The sequence below is a fragment of the Erinaceus europaeus genome, chromosome 4 (genome assembly GCF_950295315.1).
Source record: "Erinaceus europaeus chromosome 4, mEriEur2.1, whole genome shotgun sequence".
NCBI lineage: Eukaryota > Metazoa > Chordata > Mammalia > Eulipotyphla > Erinaceidae > Erinaceus > Erinaceus europaeus.
In genome coordinates, this window is record NC_080165.1 from 54114325 (window position 1) to 54134749 (window position 20425).

Sequence of the window (20425 nt, forward strand, 5' to 3'; positions counted from 1 at the left end):
CCTCCTGCACCGCGCGGGTCGCGGGTCACGTTCAGGGGTCGAACCTGCAGCTGTTTGCTGCCCCCGCCACCATCGCCGCGGGGCGTCCGAACCATCCGCGGGCTCGCCGGGTGAGCGCGCGCAGACAGGCTCTGAGAGGTGGGGGTGCGACGGCCCACGCGGTGGGACAGGCGTGAAGGCCAGGCCGCGCGGGGCTGGGGACAGTGTGGACGGGGCTTGGGCAGGCCGGAACCTCGGGCCCTGGCGAGACTAGCGCTCCGGCGCGTTGCTGCCTGTCATCTCCACCAAACCTGCCTGTTTCCCCTTCGCTTTCGTCTGCGATCACTCCCACGTCGCAGATGCAGGGACGGAGGGCCAAAGACCCCGACCCAAACCCAGAGGGGCCCTAGGTTCTGTGATTCCAATGTCTAGTTCCTGTGAACTCCTGACACTAGCATTCAAATTGAAGGGTTGTGTGGGAGAGGACAGATACTTTGAATGACAGCCGGTGGTTGTAGGAGACCGGAAATTAGCAGCGGGGTATGACTGGGGGGTGTGGCCTTTCCCATCTCCTTGTGCTCCTAATGTGCTGTTTCTGAAACAGATCTTGGCTTCTTGCCAGGCACTCCTGATGCCTCATTTGCCGCTGGCCCCTTTTCGACCACCATTTTGGGGACTGAGACCATCACGGGGCTTCCCCCGGTCTCAGCCTCTTTCTACACAGTCAGAACCTTATGGATCCGCCATCTCCCGGAAAAACCGTGAAGCCAAACAGAAGCGCCTGCTAGAGAAACATGAGGCACTGGAATCTGGGATAGCCCGCAAGAGCAAGGTTAGGGATCTAACAGCTTGTCATTTGTGCCTGAGAAGGGCTGGAGGAGGGACTGGATTCTAGAGGCCTGGAAAATACTTGGAATTGCATTTCTCCTTCCTTCACACAGCAATCTCCTGCAGAATTCAGTAAGGCCTGGACTCCTAAGGAGATAGTATTGTATGAAGTCCCCACCGTACATGGTGAAAAGAAAGGTAACTAGGGAATCATTACATTTGGTCTGTTGGAATGCAGCCTGGGAACAAAATTCGGGGTTGTGGAACTCTCCTCTGCTTCCACAGATGTCTCCCAGCCCTTGCCTCCTGCATACAGTCCCCAGTATGTCGAGGCTGCCTGGTACCCATGGTGGGTGCGAGAAGGCTTCTTCAAACCGGAATATCAGGTTAGTGCTGGACAGGGTAGGGTTTAGGGGGTTTCTAAATGATCCCTGGTACTGTGAGGCCTGTGGGGAGAACATAACAAAATTCCCAGAGCCTGGAGCTCCTAACCAACCGCATTGCGGAACCTGTTAGAATTAAGGAGAGCTGGGGGTCAGGCGGTAGCGCAGCGGGTTACGCGCACGTGGCGCAAAGCACAAAGAATTAAGGAGAGCTGCCCCTTTTCTTTTTAAATATTCATTTATCTATCTATTCCCTTTTGTTGCCCTTGTTGTCTTATTGTTGTAGTAGTTATTGTCGTCGTTGTTGGATAGGACAGAGAGAAGTGGAGAGAGGAGGGGAAGACAGAGGGGAAGAGAAAGATAAGACACCTGCAGACCTGCTTCACTGCCCGTGAAGTGACTCCCTTGCAGGTTGGGAGCCGGGGGCTCAAACCGGGAACCTTACACTGGTCCTTGCACTTTGTGCCATGTGTGCTTAACCAACTGCACTACCGCCCAACCCCTCCCCCCCTCTTTTCAAAGCATTATCTTGGCAGGTTTTCACCTATCTGCCGCACCATTCTTCCTTGCATTTATTTCTGCTTTGCAAACACCAGGGGGTGCTCGTTCCCCAGGTACTGCCCAGTTTTCTCATACCCTTTGACATTTCTCTTTTGACATTCCTTCTAGTCCAAGTTGCCTCAGGCCACCGGGGAGACCTTTTCCATGTGTATCCCACCTCCCAATGTCACCGGCACCCTACACATTGGACATGCACTGACAGTGGCCGTCCAGGATGCCATTGTGCGCTGGTGAGAGGGAATGGGACTGCTTAAGGTCTTGGAGAGAAAGTATAAAGTATGGGGAAGAGTGGGGATGAATTGTGAAAAGCTTAAGGTCATGTATTTCTTTTGCAGGCACCGCATGCGTGGGGATCAAGTGCTATGGGTCCCGGGCTCTGATCATGCTGGCATTGCTACCCAAGTATGTGGGTTTTTTTGGTCACTTTTTTTTTTTCTCTTCTGTTCTTAAGTGAAGGAGACATATTTCCACAAAGCAGTGAGGTTTTAAGGGGCCCGCGTGGTAGCACACTGGGTTAAGCACACATGGCATGGCGCTAAAGGCAAGGACCCATGAAAGGATCCTGGTTCAAGCTCCACCCCCAACCTGCAGAGGGGTGGCTTCACAAGCAGTGAAGCAGGTCTGCAGGTGTTTATCTTTCTCTCTCTCTCTCTGTCTTCCCCACCTCTCTTGATTTCTCGGTTTTACCCAACAAAAACAACAACAAAATAAGAAAAAATGGTTGCCAGGAGCAGTGCATTGGTAGTGCATGCACCGAGCTCCTGCGATAACCCTGGAGGCAAAACAAAAACAATTAGATTCTCTCTTCATTTGCACCCTATTCATACCTTAGGCTGTAGTAGAAAAACATCTATGGAAGGAACGAGGAGTGAGAAGGCATGAGCTGAACCGGGAAGACTTCCTTCAGGAGGTGTGGAAGTGGAAGGAGGAGTGAGTATGAGAGTAGACAGACATGGTGGGACTGGGAGAGCATGTTTGGGTCCTTGCTTTCCCGCCACTCTCTCCTAACTTGTCACAATTTTTCTCATCCAGCGTTACTTGGAGATATAAGTTCTGGAGCCCTTAACATTTGGTGGAAATCTCCAAGCTTTGTGCTTATGTGTTACAGTAAAACATACATGTTTATGTGCATATACATAATATACTAAATATATACATAAATATGTGCATGCTTATCAACATACATCTTCAGAAATATTGTGCCTTTGGTTTCAGCCCATCACTGTAAAGCAGATATTACTTTAAAGCAAGTCATGTGGAATTTTTGTTTCTCAGTACACATAAAATTTGTGTTTATATTACACTGTAGTTTGTTGTGGGTACAATTGTATTGTCTAAAAAATGTACAAACCTTAGTGAAAAATATTTTATTGCTAGGAAATGCTAACTACTGAGTCTTGGTGAATCATAATCTTTTTGCCAGTGGACTGTTTTATAAAATATATGATATTCACAAAGGACAGTAAAGAAAAATACACACACACACACACACACACACACGGCCCTCCCCGATACCTTGTTGCCTAGATTTCCTTATCTCTTCTGTAGACTCATTCCCACCTTTCATATGCTTGAAATTACCTTAATTTCCCCACATTTGTGTTGGGTGGTAGCGCAGCGGGTTAAGTGCACGTGGCACCAAGTATAAGGATCCCGGTTCGAGCCCCCGGCTCCCCACCTGCAGGGGAGTCGCTTCACAGGCAATGAAGCAGGTCTGCAGGTGTCTGTCTTTCTCTCCCCCTCTCTGTCTTCCCCTCCTCTCTCCATTTCTCTCTGTCCTATCTAACAACGATATCAACAACAACAACAAAAATAACTACAACAACAATAGAAAAAAAAGGGCAACAAAAGGGAAAATATATAAATAAATTTCCCCACATTGTTTATCACATGCAGTCCTTTCTATAAAACTTCTTTGGGCTCTCCACAAATCAACTGCTTTCTCCTCTATTACTATAGAACTTTTCTTTTTTTTTCTTTTTTGCTGCCATAGGAGGCCTTTTACTGTGTTTGTGCAGATCAATGCCATACTCACTTTACCACCTGATAACCTTTGGGGAATCATTGAGCTTGGGAAATAATTAGTGCTCAGAATATACTGATAAAAATCTCTCTGGGCCCAGGAAAGGTGGAGAAATCTGTAAGCAGCTCCAAGCCCTGGGAGCCTCTCTGGACTGGGATCGTGACTGCTTCACTATGGATGTGGTGAGTGTTCTATGCTGTGGCCCCCTGTGGGTATCAGGGAGGTGTTTAGAGATCTGTGCCGGTAGGAAGGTTGTTCTTTGTTTTGGGGGGTTGAAGGCTTCCTGGGCCCCTGAATGGGAGCAGGGGCTGAGAAGGGCTGTTGGATGTGGACACTTAGCTTATTCCAGAGCTCTTCAATGGCTGTGACAGAAGCTTTCGTACGACTCTATGAGGCAGGGTTGCTGTATCGGAACCGGCAGCTTGTCAACTGGTCATGCGCTTTAAGATCAGCCATCTCTGATATTGAGGTGAGGCAGAGGGAAAAGCAGGACTGGGAGAGCTCTGGGGCAGGGGGAACTTAAGCTTAACTGGAGACGGGTTGCTGCCTGGCTTGGCCTTCATGTGACTTCTGGCAGCCTTCTAGCCTCTTTAAGCTTTATTTTCCTCTGTCTAAATTAAGGGTGACGGAAGTGTTTGCATGATGGGAATGTTGTGAGAACTGAACGAGAGGGGCTGGGCAGTGGTGCACCCAGTTGAGCACATATGTTACATTGTGCAAGGACCCGAGTTCAAGCGCCTGGTCCTCCCCTGCAGGGGGAAAGCTTCACGAGCTGTGAAGCAATGCTGTATGTAGGTTTCTCTCTTCTTCTCTAGCTCTACTTTCCCTTCTCCATGTCTCTTTGTTTTTATCCAATGAAAAGTAACAAAATAAAATGCAAAAGAGAAAACAACAACAACAAATAACTGAATGAGAAGCCGTTGAAGACGCTTATTTAGCAGTGGTGTGTGATCAGCATGCTCCGTTATAACTGATTGCATAAGAACTAGGTGAAGGGTGGAGAAGCGGGGAGGGAAAAGAGAGGGAAGTGCTGCCCAAAGCTCCTGGCTTTGAGATGGCTTGCAGGGACGTCTGGGTGGATTCATGAGTGGCAGTAGGGAATCCACTGTGAGCCTGCAGAAAAACTCACCCTTCTGGGGGCCAACAGGTGACTCACCCAGTAGAGTGCATATGTTACCGTGTGTGAAGACCTGGGTTCAAACCCTAGGCCACTACATAGAAGCTTCATGAGTAGTGAAACAGTGCTGTGGTATCTCCCCCCCCCCACACACACACTCTTTGTCTCTTACCTTCTGTCGAAAGGAAATAAAAGAAAAAATGGCTGCTGGAAGTGGAGCTGTTCAGTCACTGAGCCCTAGTGATAACCCTGGTGGCAAAACAAACAAGACAAACAAAAAAGGCTACCTTTTTTAATCCTAGGTGGAGAAACGGCCCCTAACAGGCCGCACGGATCTCCGATTGCCTGGCTGTTCCACCCCTGTGTCTTTTGGGCTGCTCTTTTCCGTGGCCTTCCCTGTGGATGGAGAACTTGGTGAGTGTAGCTCTTAGAGGGGTTTACCACGCTGAAACCTGTGTCCAAGCAGTAGGAGCCCACTAGCCTGTTTGCCACAGGACCTGGGGGGTGGGGCATAGGGGAACACAGTAGTGTTTGCATTCTGATTTTGCTTTTTAAAAATTTTATGTATTTACTTACTTATTTATATTTTTTACTTGATAAAACAGAAAAGTTGAGAGGGAGGGAAATAAAAGAGAGATAACACCTGCAGCACTCTTTTGAGACATATGCAGCACTGCTTTACCATTCATGAAGCTTCCCTCAGTTGGGACTAGGGGCTTAAACCTGGGTCCTTGAGCTGAGTAATGCATATGCTCAACCAGGTGTGCCATCTCCCAGCCCTGTGTGTGCATTCTTGGGGTCAACTTGCATGGGTACCTTGGACCATGTAAAAAAATGTACATGGTCATAGACCTCTGGGAGCATAGCATAATTTACAGGAGGCTGCCATGCTACTCAGGAAAATGACAAAAAAACAGTTCTAGAGTGATTCGGACAGTTTTTATTCCTGTGATTTCAAAGAAAGGGGAGATGGATAAGCTGCAACTGTCGGTTTCTTGTGGGGTGGGTGCATGCCTGCCCCATAGAATGCACAGTGTTTGTATTAGGGCACAACAAACTCCATTTGTCTGTGCACCAAGCAAAGATTTCAACTGCTTTTTAAAAATTAAATTTACTTCTTTATTTTATCAGAGCACTGCTCAATTCTGGCTTATGGTGGTGTCACATATTGAACCTGAAACCTTCAGTGTTCCAGGTTGTTGTGCTACTAATAGTAATGTTTCCTATCTCCCAGGGACTCTTTTTTTTTTTTAACGCTTATCTTGTCTCTCCTCCCCCCACCCCCCCACCCCCAAGTTATTGAGACGTTCCTTAACACCAAAAACTCTTACTCTATGGTTGTTAGGTTACATGGAAATGCCAGGCTCTTATAGACACTGGTCCTAATTTTTTCTAGTTACTTTTGGAGGGTCTCTCAAACTAGACTGTTCCCTGCAAACCCTTCCCAAGATCTGAGAAGCATTTCTTTCCAAGCTCTCCTGTCTTTGGCTGTGTTGGGAGTGAGGGGTGAAAATGATTGCAAGTATACATGTTTGACTTTTTGTCTTAGATACGGAGGTCTTGGTAGGAACCACGAGACCAGAGACACTTCCTGGAGACGTGGCTGTGGCTGTTCATCCTGACGACTCCCGATACACGGTAATACCCAGTACACTCCCTGACATTCAGCCTCTCTACCCAAAGTTTGCTCATGCTTTCTTTTGGAATGCTAGGCTTCTTCCTTCTTTTTCCTAAGACTTTTCTCATCATAGCTCTCCAATTGTTCTGAATCTACTTCTGTTTCCTTCTTTTGTAGAATTTTACAATTTTTTTCAGGGGCTGGGCGGTAGCACAGCAGGTTTAAGCGCATGTGGTGCAAAGCGCAAGGACTAGCATAAGGATCTGGATTCGAGCCCTTGGCTCCCCACCTGCAGGGGGGTTGCTTCACAAACGGTGAAGCAGGTCTGCAGGTGTCTTTCTCTCCCCCTCTCTGTCTTCCCCTCCTCTCTCGATTTCTCTCTCTCCTATCCAACAACAACGACAGCAATAACAACAATAAATAACAAAGGCAACAAAAGGAAAAAAATAGCCCCCAGGAGCAGTGGATTCGTAGTGCAGGCACTGAGCCCCAGCAATAACCCTGGAGGAAAAAAAAAGTTACAAATTTTTCCATTTGCTTGTTTTACGAGCAAGAGAGTGAGATAGACATACACTAGCATTGTTCTGGCATTTGCAGTGCCAGGGATCAAACTCGTAGCCTCACATATGCAAGGGAGGTGCTCTGCCTTCTGAGATACCTCTCCAGCCCCATTGCTTTTCTTTTTCTCTAGCTCAGGTTGACAAGTGATGGCCTGAGCACCTATTCTATTCCATTGCCTGTTTTTGTATGGACCAGTCGTCATTTACTGATGCATTATGAACTATGATTATGTATTATCCAACTTCACTATGGTGCTCGATAGAGTGATTATACAGGGACCGAATTTGCCTCGGCTCACAAAGTCTACAAAATTAATACTCTCTCCATTTAAGAAAAATGTTGCTTATCTTCACTCTAGTGCTTTATCTTTTTATTTTTACTGTCATTCAGGGGTTTTCACACCCAGCCCAGACCTACCCACCCCACACATGTACATGTCCTTGATCCATTTCCCTTCTCTTCAGCATCTACATGGGCGACAACTCCGTCACCCCTTGACTGGGCAGCTTCTCCCCATCATCACCGACTCTGCTGTTAGGCCAGACCTGGGTACAGGTGAGGGGGTTGGGAGGCGGTTAGAGGAAGGAGATGCTCAGGCAGGAGCTCTAGGGGAGAGGGGAAGGAACCAGGACGAGTGAAAAAGTGGGAGTGGGGTGGGATGTAGAATAGTCTTGGGAGTGGGGAATACAAGGATGCATAGAAAAGAGAGGAGGAATAATGAGGTGTGGGTGATGGTGACACCTCTAAAAAACCCAAAGCCAAGGTCGGGCATCAGTCCTCACAGAGATTCTGCTCCCCCAGGGGTTGTGAAAGTGACTCCAGCTCATAGCCCTGCTGATGCCGAGCTGGGGGCCCGGCATGGCTTCACCCCCCTGAGTGTCATCGCAGAAGATGGGACCATGACCTCCCTCTGTGGAGACTGGCTGCAGGTGGTACCAGCTCTGTTGCTCGCTTCCTGCCCCCACCCCCCCTTCTTCCTTTTTTGTGTTTTTCTAGATGCCGTAAACTGTTGCTAATGTCAATTTCTCCCCAGGGCCTACACCGATTTGTGGCCCGGGAAAAGATACTATCTGCTCTGAGGGAGCAGGGCCTGTTCCGGGGTTTCCAGAACCACCCCATGGTGCTGCCCATTTGTAGGTAACCCTCTTAACTTCCTAACTGAAGACCAACCCCATTTATTTCAACCTCCAGAAGGAAAACCTTAAAGAGTGATAGTAGAGTGGGCTGTACCCCTTATCCTTCAATACAAGCTCTGTATTGGTTTCACTGGCTGCCAATTCTCAGTACTAAGGGCCTGGCACAGAGTGGGGCCCTGTGTCTCGAGGAAGGGGACAGGGCTGGAGGGAAAGTGACCACACCTCTTTCCCTTCCAGCCGTTCTGGGGATGTGATAGAATACTTGCTGAAGAGCCAGTGGTTTGTCCGCTGCCAGAAAATGGGGGAACAAGCTGCCAAGGTGAGGTGCACTCTGAAGGGAGTGGCATCGGGGGTGGGGGAGCTCCCAGAGGATGGATGTAAAGAAACAGGAGGCAGGAAGGCTTCCCGAAAGATCTCTTTGCCATGGTAACTGAGGGCATGGAAGCAGAGTGGCTCAGAAAGGGCTGACTTGTGTCCTCACTGCAGCCTAGACTTTTCTTGGGAGGCTTAGAAGTTGCTTTCTTAGTTTTGGAAGCACCTAGGTGGCTACCTGTCCCTTCCCAGGAGGGAGTGAGGTGCAGAGAGGGGCTCACCAGTCAAATGCCCTCTTTCCCTCCAGGCTGTGGAATCAGGGACCCTGGGGCTCAGCCCGTCCTTCCACAAGAAGAGCTGGCAGTACTGGTTTTCCAACATTGGGTAAGGGGAAGATGGGTGCTCAGAAATGGGAGAGGGGCCCATGGTGATGCAGAGCAGTCACTCGTGCCTTCTCTGCAGGGACTGGTGTGTTTCTCGGCAGCTGTGGTGGGGCCATCAGATTCCAGCCTACCTGGTCACAGAGGAGAGTGCACAGGTTGGTAGCAGGAAGTGATGGAAAGCCTGGCTTGTGGGAAGGGTCAGAGGACTTCTAGCACCAGGTCCAGCTCCCTGTTTATCCCAAGTGTCATGTAAATTACTGAGCCTCTTAGCTCCTGAGACTGTGTTTCTTCATTTTACCACCAGAGGGGGCCAGCCACCCTCAGACCACAGGAGAAGTGAAAACTCAAGTGATGTTTCACACCTTATTCTCACACTTTAGGTTGGTGAAATAGCTCACTTGGATAGTACACTGCTTTACCATGGACAAGACCCAGGTTTGAGCCTCACCCCCACTGTACTGAAGGGAGCTTAGGTGCTGTGGTCTCTCAGCCTCTCAGTGTTTATGTGTCTCTAAAAGAAAAAGCAAAACAAACAAACCAAAAAAAACCCCTCTTTTATATACCTCACTTATTTTTTAACTTATTTTATTTTTTATTAGTGATTTGATAATGATTAATAAGAATTAGGGTAAGAGGGGAACAATTCCATAGAATTCCCACTACCAGAGTTCCATATTCCATCCCTATATTAGAAGCTTCCCTATTCTTTTTTTATTTAAACATGTTTTTAATATTTACTTATTCCCTTTTGTTACCCTTGTTTTATTGTTGTAGTTATTATTATTGTTATTGATGTCATTGTTGTTGAATAGGACAGAGAAATGGAGAAGGGGAAGACAGAGAAGGGGAGAGAAAGACAGACACCTGCAGACCTGCTTTACCGCTTGTGAAGCGACTCTCCTGCAGGTGGGGAGCTGGGCCTTGAACCGGTATCCTTCCTTTAGTCCTTGCGCTTTGCGCCATGTGCACTTAACCTGCTGCGCTACCGCCTGACTCCCTGAACCTTCCCTATTCTTTATCCCTCTGGGGATATGGACCAAAATTCCTTCTGGGGTGCAGAAGGTGGAAGATCTGGCTTCTATAAGTGCTTCTTCACTGAACATGGACATCGGCAGGTCCATACCCACCAGCTTGTCTCTGTCTTTCCCTAGTGGGGTAGGGCTCAAAGGAGGTGAGGTTCCAGGACACATTGGTGAGGTCATCTGCCCAGGGAAGTCAGGATGGCATCATATTACCGTTTGCAACTTGGTGGCTGAAAAGCAATAAGTTATAAAGCAGAACAATTTGTTTAATAATCAGGAACCTAAAGGTCAGAGCATAGCAGATGGAACTAAAGGTCTTGCTGCGGGAAGAAGCTAGGCTTTTTTGATATATTAGGCATTTATATTAGGCATTTTTGATATATTCCAAGGGGCTCAAGGCTTTTGTCATTTTTGCCTGAGCCTAGTAGCTAACGTGCAGGTGGGCTAAGACTGTCGTCTGGGAAGACCTGTACCTCACTTCTGCAGGGTGGCACAGAGGACCTTTGGGTGGTTGGACGGACAGAGTCTGAGGCCAGAGAAAGAGCTGCGAAACTGACAGGGAGACCAGGGGCGGAGCTGACCCTGAAGAGAGGTGAGTGCCTGACAAGAGTGGGGGGCACCTGAGTTTTGAGGGTGCAGGTGCTGAGATGGAGACAATAGGGGTGGGGGGATGGGGCAAAGAACCCAATTCCTGGTCTCTGTGTGTGAAAGTTGGTCTGGGAAGGTGAATAGTCTAGGACAGAGGTCCTAGATGCCGAGGTTCCAGTCATCCTTGTTCCCTGTTCTGTTTCCCAGACCCTGATGTCCTGGACACCTGGTTCTCTTCGGCTCTTTACCCCTTTTCTTCTCTGGGCTGGCCTCAAGAGGTGAGGTGCGCTGGGAGGGTGAAGGAAGGAAACTCTTGGACCACCAAGAACCTCAAGAAGAACTGGAAGCCTAGGGCATGAGCCTTTTATTGTTTCCCTCCTTCTTCCTAGACTTCAGACCTGGCTCGCTTTTACCCTTTGTCACTTCTGGAAACGGGCAGTGACCTCCTGCTGTTCTGGGTGGGTCGCATGGTCATGTTAGGGAGCGCGCTCACGGGGCAACTGCCCTTTAACAAGGTAAGAAAGAGCCCTCTCTGTGATCCTCAGTTTCCTCTAGACTTTGTTCTCCATTCTAACCCCTGATGTGGTGGTGTCCATGCTCCCAACCCCTTTTTCCTGATCCAATTCCCACTTTGATCTCTTAAGTCTACGGAGGTCTTGGATCCCAAAGGATCATGTAGACAGGAAAAGGCTATTTAAACCTCTTTTGACTGACCAGCTGACCCCCTTCATGCCTCCAGGTGCTTCTTCATTCCATGATTCGGGACAGGCAAGGCCGGAAAATGAGCAAGTCCCTGGGGAACGTGCTGGACCCCCGGGACATCATCAGTGGGGTGGAACTGGAGGTCAGGATGAAGGGCCCTGACAAGGGCTGCTGGGGTTGGGGGTGGAAGGGGGCGCGGGGAGCCTGAGAAGCTGACCAACTAGGAGGAACAGTGGGTGAGACTCTGGTCAGGGGCAGGCTCTTAGACTGAGACCATTGAATTCCCATCATCCCAGGTGCTGCAGGAAAAGCTGAAGGATGGGAACTTGGACCCCACGGAGCTGGTGATTGCAGCCACTGCGCAAGTGAGTTCTCAGTACTTCCCCCCCCCCCCCCCCAGCCGTTAGCTACCAGCCACTGCTTTCCTCTGCAGCCCTGGCTCTGTTCCTGTAACCTCATGACATCTGTCATCCCTCTGCTTTCAGAGAAAGGACTTCCCTTATGGGATCCCAGAGTGTGGGACAGATGCTCTGCGATTCACCCTGTGCTCCCACGGGGCCCTGGGTAAGCCTGGGCAAGAGAGGTGTCAGGGCTCCAGTGGGTAGTGGGCACCCACGCCTAGGGGTGTGCCAGGCTGAGGACTCGCCGAGTTTCCCTCTCATGTGCATGTTCTCCCCTTTTGCTCCCATCCAGGGAGAGACATGCACCTGTCTGTCTCAGAAGTCCTGAGCTTCCGCCATTTCTGCAACAAGATTTGGAATGCCATGCGCTTTATTTACAATGCCCTAGGGGAAAATTTTGTACCCCAACCTGCAGAGGAAGTAAGTGAGAAAGAGATGTTTGGTGGGAGGAGTGTGGGGTGGGAGTGATATGGCATGTAAGGGTTCACAGCGGCATCTGGGAGGAAAGGAGGCAGAGGAGTCAAGCCATCCCAGTGCTGAACCCCCTTCTGCCCGCAGCTCCCTCCCCTATCCCCGATGGATGCCTGGATCCTGAGCTGCCTTGCCCGCACCGCCCGGGAGTGTGAGCAAGGTTTCCTCAGTCGAGAGCTGTCTCGCGTCACCCATGCCCTGCACCACTTCTGGCTGCACAACCTCTGTGATGTCTACTTGGTGAGAGAAGCCAGGGGCAAGAATTTCATTGCTACAGGCCTACTTCTCCTTCCCCTTGAAGTCGGAAGTCCATGGCAGAGAGCTCTGGACTAGTTACTCTTTCACTTAGGACAGGAAGATGAGATGGGGAAATCCTGACTCTCTTCACCTTTGGGTGGTTTCCTACCTGTCACCTTGGGAAACTGGAGGAGGAGGAGGGGATGCTTCTAGAAAACTGAATCTGATAGAGCAGTGTCAAAGGCAGATGGAAGTTATTTGTCAGCCCGTGTAGTTGCTAAGTTTGTAGCCTAAGCAGGCTGGAGATAAGCTGACGAAGGAAGAGCAGTGACTTTTTCAAACTTGATCCTACATAACCACCACTAGGCTTGGCTAGCTGTGGAGTGCTTGGTGTACCTCACATGCCCCAGGCTTGTTCTGCAGCTAGGGGCTAGGATGGCAAGACTTTAATTACTTGTCCCAAATGCTACTGATGCTGTTGGCTCAGGAATGCTGCCCTCAGTCAACATCTCAAGCTTTTCAAAAGTGTCAAAACCCCCCATTGCTTTTCTTTCTACACTACACAAGTGTTGAAAAACTTTTCAAAAGTTTCAAAACCCCCAGTGCTTTTCTTTCTACACTACACAAATCTCCTGAACCATTTTGACTGTCACTTAACTCTGAATATTCCTGCCCTGAATTTCCTTTTCAGGTGTATCACTGTGTGTCCTGGGACAGCCAGTGGTGTCAGAGATGCTAGGGGCTCTCCTTGCCTGTGCTTACCTGCAGTTGTTCACTTGCAGGCTAGTAGGTGTGTCCTGTTTGGCCATGGTCACTCCCCTGACCCATTGACATCCTCCCTAGGAATCTGTGAAGCCTGTGCTGTTGCATTCGCCTCGTCCTTCAGGGCCTCCACAGGTCCTGTTTTCCTGTGCAGAAGTCGCTCTGCGCCTCCTTGCTCCATTTATGCCCTTCCTGGCTGAAGAGCTCTGGCAGAGGCTGCCTCCTAGGCCTGGCAGCTCCCCTTCCCCCAGTATCTGTGTTGCCCCTTATCCCAGTGCCCGAAGCTTGGTGAGTCCTTTGTGTCTTGGAATGTGACTATGGTAAAGGGGTGGGGAGCAATCTCCTAAGAGGGTTTGTAGCTGTGCAGCCCTTGGCAGCAGCGATTTGTACTTGACTATAGTCTTTGGGAGACTGGACTGTTCCTGTAGGATTCTGGGGACCATATTAACACCGTGGTCAAGAGCAGGACTCTAACCCTTCACTTACTAGCCATGTGACTGTGCCTCAGTTTTCCCTGTATTTAAACTGGCGGTGGTGACAGTATGTGTCAAGGTTGTGATGAGGATTAGATATTAATAATAAGGTACGCCAAAAATCTCTGTAGATTTTAAGCTTTAATAATTCTGCAAGAAATTCTGTAAACTCGGCCAAAAGATCATTTTTAAGGTCTATTTTATTTTTTATAGAGACTGGGAAGGGAAGGAGAGAGAGAGAGAGAGAGAGAGAGAGACCGACACTGTAGCATCAAAGCTTCCTTCAGTGCAGTAGGGGCTAGGATTGAACCTGGATCACACACATGCAAAACAGTACACAATCCAAGTGAGCTATTTCACCGCCCCCATTATTTAGTTGAACCATTTAAACTTCTTTTTTTTTTTTTTTTTTTTTTTTTTAATTTTTTATTTAAGAAAGGATTAGTGAACAAAAGCATAAGGTAGGAGGGGTACAACTCCACACAATTCCCAACACCCAATCCCCATAACCCACCCCCTCCCCTGATAGCTTTCCCATTCTCTATCCCTCTGGGAGCATGGACTCAGGGTCGTTGAGGGATGCAGAAGGTAGAAAGTCTGGCTTCTGTAATTGCTTCCCCGCTGAACATGGGCGTTGACTGGTCGGTCCATACCCCCAGTCTGCCTCTCTCTTTCCCTAGTAGGGTGTGACTCTGGGGAAGCTGAGCTCCAGGACACATTGGTGGGGTCTTCAATCCAGGGAAGCCTAGCCAGCATCCTGGTGGCATCTGGAACCCGAGTCCATTTAAACTTCTTTTCCCCCCTTATTTGGAACAATTCTTCCCTTCCTAGCCTTTCTTTTTAACCAGAGCACTGCTTAGCTCTGGCTTTTGGTGGTGCTGGGGATTGAACCTGAGATCTTGGATCCTTAGGTATAAAGTCTTTTTGTGTAAACATTATACTATCTTCCAGACCCTTGAATAATATGTTTCATATTTTAATTTAGTTTTGCCCGATTGCCATTTTTTAAAAGAATTTATTTATTCATGAGACAGATAGAGAAAGAGAGAGTGAGAGAAAGAACCAGACATCACTAGTACATATGCTGCTGGGGATTGAACTCAGGACCTCATGGTTGATAATCCAATGTTTTACCCACTGTGCCACCTCCCAGACCACCTGATAGCTATTTTTAACCTTAGCATCAACCACTGAATATCTTAAGCCTTCTAGATCACGCCACTTTTTTTTTTTTTAAGATTTTATTTATTTATTAAAATGTGAATGATAGAAGGAGAGAGAGAGAACCAGACATCACTCTGCTACATGTGATGCCAGGGATTGAACTAGGACGTTATGCTTGAGAATCCAATGCTTTATCCACTACACCATCCCCTGGATCACCACTCCACAGTTTTGACCATCTTCCGTTCCTTGAGGGGGTGAACTTTGTGTATGGTAAAAAGGGCGAATGGAGAATAGAGCCAGAAAAGCTGACTCCTGGAGTGTCTCCCAGGAGTCTGCATGGCAGTTCTACATCCTGTTTGCAGGCGCACCTGTACCAGCCTGAGCTAGAAGGGCACTTCTCCCGAGTCCAGGAGGCTGTGCAGACACTGAGGGCTCTTCGAGTCACATATGGGCTCACCAAGGTCAGACCCCAAGGTGAGGCAGGTCCTGGACCCCAAGTCCCTATCAAAGGGGGTTGGGAGCTGATAAGCAGTGTCCAGAGTTGTGAGGTACATTGTAGGTGGGTGGGAGCCAATGCCTAGACCCTGAAGCCTCCTTTTCTTCCAGTGCTACTGCAGATCTCAGAGCCTAGAGAACAGGGCTTTGAGACCTTCTTGGAACCCCTGGGCACCCTGAGCCAGTGTGGGGCTGTGGGCCTCTTACCTCCAGGCACAGCGGCTCCCTCTGGCTGGGCCCAAGCCTCACTCAGTGACACTGTTCATGTCTACATGGAGGTACAGGTGAGCATGGGGAGATTGGATGGGAGTGGGAGGGATTAGATGGGTTCTATAAAGTGAGCTGGGTCCTTAGGTTGGAGGAGGGAGGTTCAAACAGGCCATAGATAACTTGAGCCTTCTCTTCTTTTACAGGGTCTGGTGGATCCCCAGACTCATCTGCCTCTGTTAGCTGCCCGAAGACACAAGTTACAGAAGCAGCTTGATAGCCTCGCTGTCTCAACCCCTTCAGAGGAACAGGCAGAGAATCAGAGGCAGCAGAGGGTGAGACTGGGGGAGGCCACCCAGGAAGCCCACCTCCCTCAGGGAATATGGACTTGAGAGGGTGAGCCTCGTGCTTGGGTCCTTACTTGCTTCTCTCCTTGCGCAGATTTCTTCCCTCCAGGTGGAATTGTCAAAACTGGACCAGGCGGCCTCTCACCTACAGCAGCTGATGGTGGTGCCTGTTAGCCCGAGGGAACCCTGAGCTCTAACCTGAGGCTGGCTTTCCTACCTTCCAGATCTGCCTTTGAGATGTGACAGCTGCCAGAGTATCAGAGCACTTCACAGTTTCTCCTTCCTTATTTTATAAATAAGAAAACAGAATGTCAAGATCGCAGGACTAGATGTCCTCAAGACACTCATATTCTTGTCTCAGCCTTCCTCCAAACTGGAATGAGGAAATTCAGATAAACTTAAGATCCCAAACATACCTGCTTGTGTGAATTTCTTGCCCCTCATTTGTCCTCTGAGACTATGGTCTGGGGAAGTGAGGAGAGCTGCTTCTTAGCTTTGGGCTTTAGGCCACAGTGGGAATGTGGGTACAGTCTGGGGACTTCCTGTTTGAAGGACAGAAGAGCCATCTAGCACAGTGACCAGAGTTACACTTGCTTCCTGGGCTTACTGACAATGCCTGATCCCTACAGGCCCTTCTTCCTCTACCTCTTCCTTTTTGACCCCATCCCAGGGGTGTGCAGAGCCACCACTAGTTTGCACCAATGATTGGAGGGACAGGGACATAGACCCAGCCTTTAAATGTACCGTTGCCCACCTACCTATGTTGTCACCTTGTCTCATTTCAGTGGAATTCAGGGAATTTGCCCTTCCACGCCCAAGCTTTGTCTGTCCAGCAGCTCTGAGCAGTTACTATTTATGACAGGCCTATTACTGACTGGGTCCTCCTGGTGCATGCCATGTAATCCTCCCAAGATGAAGTGGGTGTTCACTTCATTTTGAAGATGAAACAAGTTCAGAGAACTAATGTAACTTGCCACAATATCAACAAGGATCTAGCCTAATAAATTACAGGTTCTTTCTGCTTTCTGGCTGCTGTAACCCAGATGGCCGAGAAAATCTGGATTTTTTTTTTTTTTTTTTTTTTGCTTGGCAGAAGCCTTAGACCCTAGGATATATGGTGGGCAGTTAGCTGTTTCTTCTTCCATGGAGATCTAGTCCCTCGACATGTTTGGAACTAATACACCTGTACAAGGGTGTCATCTGTCCACTGGAGCAGGCTAAGGATCAGTTATAAAATACTGGGGTCTTGGGACACATGGGTGTGAGGGCCTCATGCTCTCTTTTCTGGGTTGATAGTCCCAGGACAGTTGTAAAAGAAACTAGAGGAAATTTGTTTATAAGTTTCCCTTCTTAAAGAAAAATTATATATATTAGTGAGAGAGAACTGGAGGAGACACTTTGGGACATGCAGTGCCAGGGATCAAATTCTGAAACTCCTATTTTAGAGTCTCAATGCTGTATCTACACTGTACCACCTGGGGCTTTCTTGTTTTAATTTAATTTTATTTATTTTCTCTTTTGTTGCCCTTGTTTTTTGTTGTTGTACTTATTGTTGTTATTGGTGTCATCGTTGTAGATAGGACAGAGAAATGGAGAGAGGAGGGGAAGACAGAGAGAGGGGGAGAGAAAGATAGACACCTGCAGACCTGCTTCATCGCCTGTGAAGGGATCCCTCTGTGGGTGGGGAGCCGGGGGCTCAAACCGGGATCCTTATGCCGGTCCTTGCGCTTTGTGCCACGTGTGCTTAACCTGCTGTGCTACTGCCCTACTCCCCTTTTCTTGTTTTCTATAGTCCCTCTATAGTATTTAGGAATGGGCTCTCACCTGAGCTGCCTCTGACATTATCTCCCACTACATCAACCTCTAAAGTAGTCAGTTCCATGGACTGTATGGGAGTAAGATTGTGGTGTGGTACACAGGGATAAATGTGGAGGACAGGAAGCAAACATCAGTACCCCTAAATGGTCAAGTGGAATGCTTTCATTCTGGTCTTCTAGTAAGAAGTCAAGAAAATATGGAGTGGATAATCAGGTGAACACCTGCCTCAGGAAATTTAAGAGAAGGGATTGCTTAGGCCCCCAAGGGAACCTGGGGTTTGCATATTGGGCTTGAGATTTCTTAATAACTACTACCCAGTCCTTAACTGGCAGACACTGTAGCATATGTCCCAGGGAGCTTACTCATGTAAATTCACAGTCCTATGAAGCAGGTATTAAGTTGTGGACTGGAGAGTTAGCATAAGTTTATGCAAAAAGGATTTCCTGCCTGAGGCACCAAAAGTCTCCGTTTCAATCCCTAGCACCACCATAAACTAGAGCTGAGAAGTGTTCTGGTAAAAACAAAATAAACAAAAAAGCTTAAGTGTGTAACTTGTGACTGCCAGTTCCTCCTGTCTCTTTATCAGTCTCTTACCAGCCTCCCCCAAGCTGAACCCCCTCATCTCGCCAGAATTGCTTCCACTTTATTTCTGACCTGATTCATTGGCGTGATTCTCTGGATTGACAACCCATGTTCTTGAGGTGTTCTGCCCTTGTACCTGTATCTGGGGTTCCCAAGCCTTCAGCCCAGAAGTTTAAAGAAAATGGAGGTAAAATAAAAATCTTGATTAAGTCAAAGCATTTGTATGATGTCTTAATTTCCTCATCTGTAAAATTGGATAATGATAGCTATTATGTTACATTCAGGATTACTGCCAACATGGGAATGGAAAAGCATGCCTAGAACCAAGCAGGAATTGAATGCATGTTTCGTTCCTTTATTCCTGAGTGTTCTGAAGATTGATTTATTGCTGCTAGGTTTATTACCAGGGCTTCGTACCTGTGTTGACTACAGGTTGGCGGTGATTTCCCCCTTTCTAGATAGAGGGTGAGAGAGATTAAGAATAAGAGGAGAGACAGCAGTACTGCTCCACTTCTCATGAAGCTTCCCCCTACCTCACCCCAGAAGACACTTCTGTGTGGTGGCCTGGGGTTCTAACTGGGGACCTTGTATGTAGTAACATGTAGTCTACTGGCAGAGCCACCTGCCTGCCCCCTGAAGATCTTGAGCTGAGTGTTCACATGCACAGGAATGCATGGGGTGTGTGCCCTTAGCATATTTCCCTAGATTCCTTTAAGGCCTGTGGCTTTGGTATTAAGGAAAAGACCGTCCATTTGGAAGCCCTCTATTTAACAAGGGGGAGAGTTAGAGACCTGGGAGTCTAATTCCCTTTTCCTGCTGATCCTATGCTCATAAACCTATCAATTCAAGCAATTGAATGAAACGTATTTACTGCTACTCAGCAAGATGAAAGCAAGACAAAATCTGAGCATCCTCCCTGCACTCTGGGGGCCAAATGCCTCCGTTGAGAGCAGTGCAGACTTCCACTGGTCTTAGACTTTGCAGGTGACATGGTGTAGGGATCCTGCATGATGGAGGGTGACGTTGGTCCCAGAATGGAGGTCAAGAAGTAGGCAAAGCTGGTGGAGAGAAAGGGTTAGAGAGCAAAGTGTAAGGTGCTTCTCGATCATACCTGAAGTCAACCAGACCCCAGCAGAGACGCCCCGACTGACTCAGCCCCAAGTTCGTTCCCAAGTCCACACAGCCCCATCCTTTCCTCTCCAAAAAACTAGCTACCTTTTCAAGCAATCTCATGAAGTCATAACCATAGGAGGAATTTGCCGGAAAGGAGTCCTTTAGCTTCAGTTGCAAAATCATTCCTGGCCCTAGGGATAAAAAAGTGCAGCTTAACTTCCCACCGTCAGGGCTGGACTCCTTCCCAACTCTGGCACCCACCTGCTCCTGCCACAGTTGCAAGTTCGTCCCCACCAATGCTCTTCCTGACCCTCTCAATGAGGAGGTTTAGCCTTGAGCCCTTGGTATGGGGTTTCCAACCTCTTTCCCCTTCTGGCTTCCTCTTGCCATGGGGACCCTGAGGTCCAACACTCCAGCCCTCACCTGTCCCATAGGAGGTGCTGAGAAGGGTCAGGAAGAGGAAGAGGGGCAGCAGGGCTGCCATGCTGGACACTTCACTCCTCAGATGGACAGAAGCAATGTCTGGAGCCTCGCTGGTTTCGCTTGACTACAGCTTCCTTTCTCCAGTCCCAGGCTCAAAACTTAGCAAGGTGTCTGGGGGCAAGGGGAGGGGGAAGCTGGGTAACTGGATTTTCCAGTTCCCCAGTATGATTTTGAGGACCCAGGAAAGTGTTATTTGCTGGGTCCTTAGGGAAGAGAGGATGATTTCCTTTCCAGAATCCTGAGCCCCACTCCACCCCTTGTTTCAAGAGTTGAGGGTCTGACAGCCTAGTTGCACAGACAGAAGACTGAGAGGGAAGTAGGGACCAGGGAAGAGCCCCTCCCAAGAGTGATTTGGCTCCACCCAAGCCTAGGCCTCTCATTGCTCTTTAGGGATTAATTATTAACTGCTATTAATTGCCACCATCATGCCACTAAAGGACTCAGGAATGTGGGTCCAAAAGGGAGGGGTGGATTAAGAATAGTTTCTTCCGGGAGTTGGGAGGTAGTGCAGCGGGTTAAGTGCACATGACATGAAGCACAAGGACCGTGCAAGGATCTGGGTTCGAGCCTCCAGCTCTCCACCTGCAGGGGATTCCCTTCACAGGCCATGAAGCCAGTCTGCAGGTGTTTATGCCCCCCTACCCACTCTGTATTTC

The 20425-nt window shown here is 48.6% G+C and overlaps 2 protein-coding genes across 4 annotated transcripts; one reads left to right on the forward strand and one right to left on the reverse strand.

Annotated features, from left to right (window-relative positions):
* Window positions 1-9: 9 nt before the first annotated feature.
* VARS2 (valyl-tRNA synthetase 2, mitochondrial) lies at window positions 10-16188 on the forward strand. 3 transcript variants are annotated; one of them, XM_007532334.3, is made up of 30 exons: window positions 10-138; window positions 602-811; window positions 921-1005; window positions 1093-1193; window positions 1860-1981; window positions 2087-2153; window positions 2584-2681; window positions 3875-3956; window positions 4124-4243; window positions 5194-5305; window positions 6441-6529; window positions 7535-7625; window positions 7872-7999; window positions 8104-8207; window positions 8444-8525; window positions 8826-8902; window positions 8981-9056; window positions 10410-10515; window positions 10719-10789; window positions 10901-11026; window positions 11251-11355; window positions 11510-11578; window positions 11699-11777; window positions 11907-12034; window positions 12173-12325; window positions 13166-13372; window positions 15087-15198; window positions 15331-15503; window positions 15633-15761; window positions 15868-16188. In XM_007532334.3, exons 2-30 carry the CDS (start codon window positions 611-613, stop codon window positions 15961-15963), a joined length of 3189 nt encoding a protein of 1062 aa, XP_007532396.1. In that variant the 5' UTR covers window positions 10-138; window positions 602-610; the 3' UTR covers window positions 15964-16188. The 3 variants fall into 3 exon arrangements, with proteins under 3 accessions (XP_007532396.1, XP_060045404.1, XP_060045405.1); XM_060189421.1 differs by having other exon boundaries at window positions 10-110; XM_060189422.1 differs by lacking the exons at window positions 10-138; window positions 602-811; window positions 921-1005; window positions 2584-2681.
* A 2837-nt stretch (window positions 16189-19025) lies between these two features.
* Window positions 19026-20039, reverse strand: SFTA2 (surfactant associated 2). The gene is made up of 3 exons (XM_007532316.3): window positions 19710-20039; window positions 19389-19477; window positions 19026-19231 (listed from the first exon to the last, which is right to left on the reverse strand). The coding sequence occupies exons 1-3, from the start codon at window positions 19768-19770 to the stop codon at window positions 19145-19147; spliced, it is 237 nt and encodes a 78-aa protein (XP_007532378.1). The 5' UTR covers window positions 19771-20039; the 3' UTR covers window positions 19026-19144.
* Between the last annotated feature and the right edge of the window lie 386 nt (window positions 20040-20425).

What these genes read in the sequence shown, in the direction of transcription:
- SFTA2 (XM_007532316.3), bottom strand. Translation starts at nt 19,770, where the DNA reads ATGGCAGCCCTGCTGCCCCTCTTCCTCTTCCTGACCCTTCTCAGCACC. An exon ending in CAGCACCTCCTATGGGACAG is followed by an intron (nt 19,478 to 19,709) that starts GTGAGGGCTGGA and finishes TTTTATCCCTAG; the next exon opens with GGCCAGGAATGATTTTGCAA. An exon ending in TCATGAGATTGCTTGAAAAG is followed by an intron (nt 19,232 to 19,388) that starts GTAGCTAGTTTT and finishes TCTCTCCACCAG; the next exon opens with CTTTGCCTACTTCTTGACCT.
- VARS2 (XM_007532334.3), top strand. Translation starts at nt 611, where the DNA reads ATGCCTCATTTGCCGCTGGCCCCTTTTCGACCACCATTTTGGGGACTG. An exon ending in GGATAGCCCGCAAGAGCAAG is followed by an intron (nt 812 to 920) that starts GTTAGGGATCTA and finishes TCCTTCACACAG; the next exon opens with CAATCTCCTGCAGAATTCAG. An exon ending in TGATTGCAGCCACTGCGCAA is followed by an intron (nt 11,579 to 11,698) that starts GTGAGTTCTCAG and finishes CTCTGCTTTCAG; the next exon opens with AGAAAGGACTTCCCTTATGG.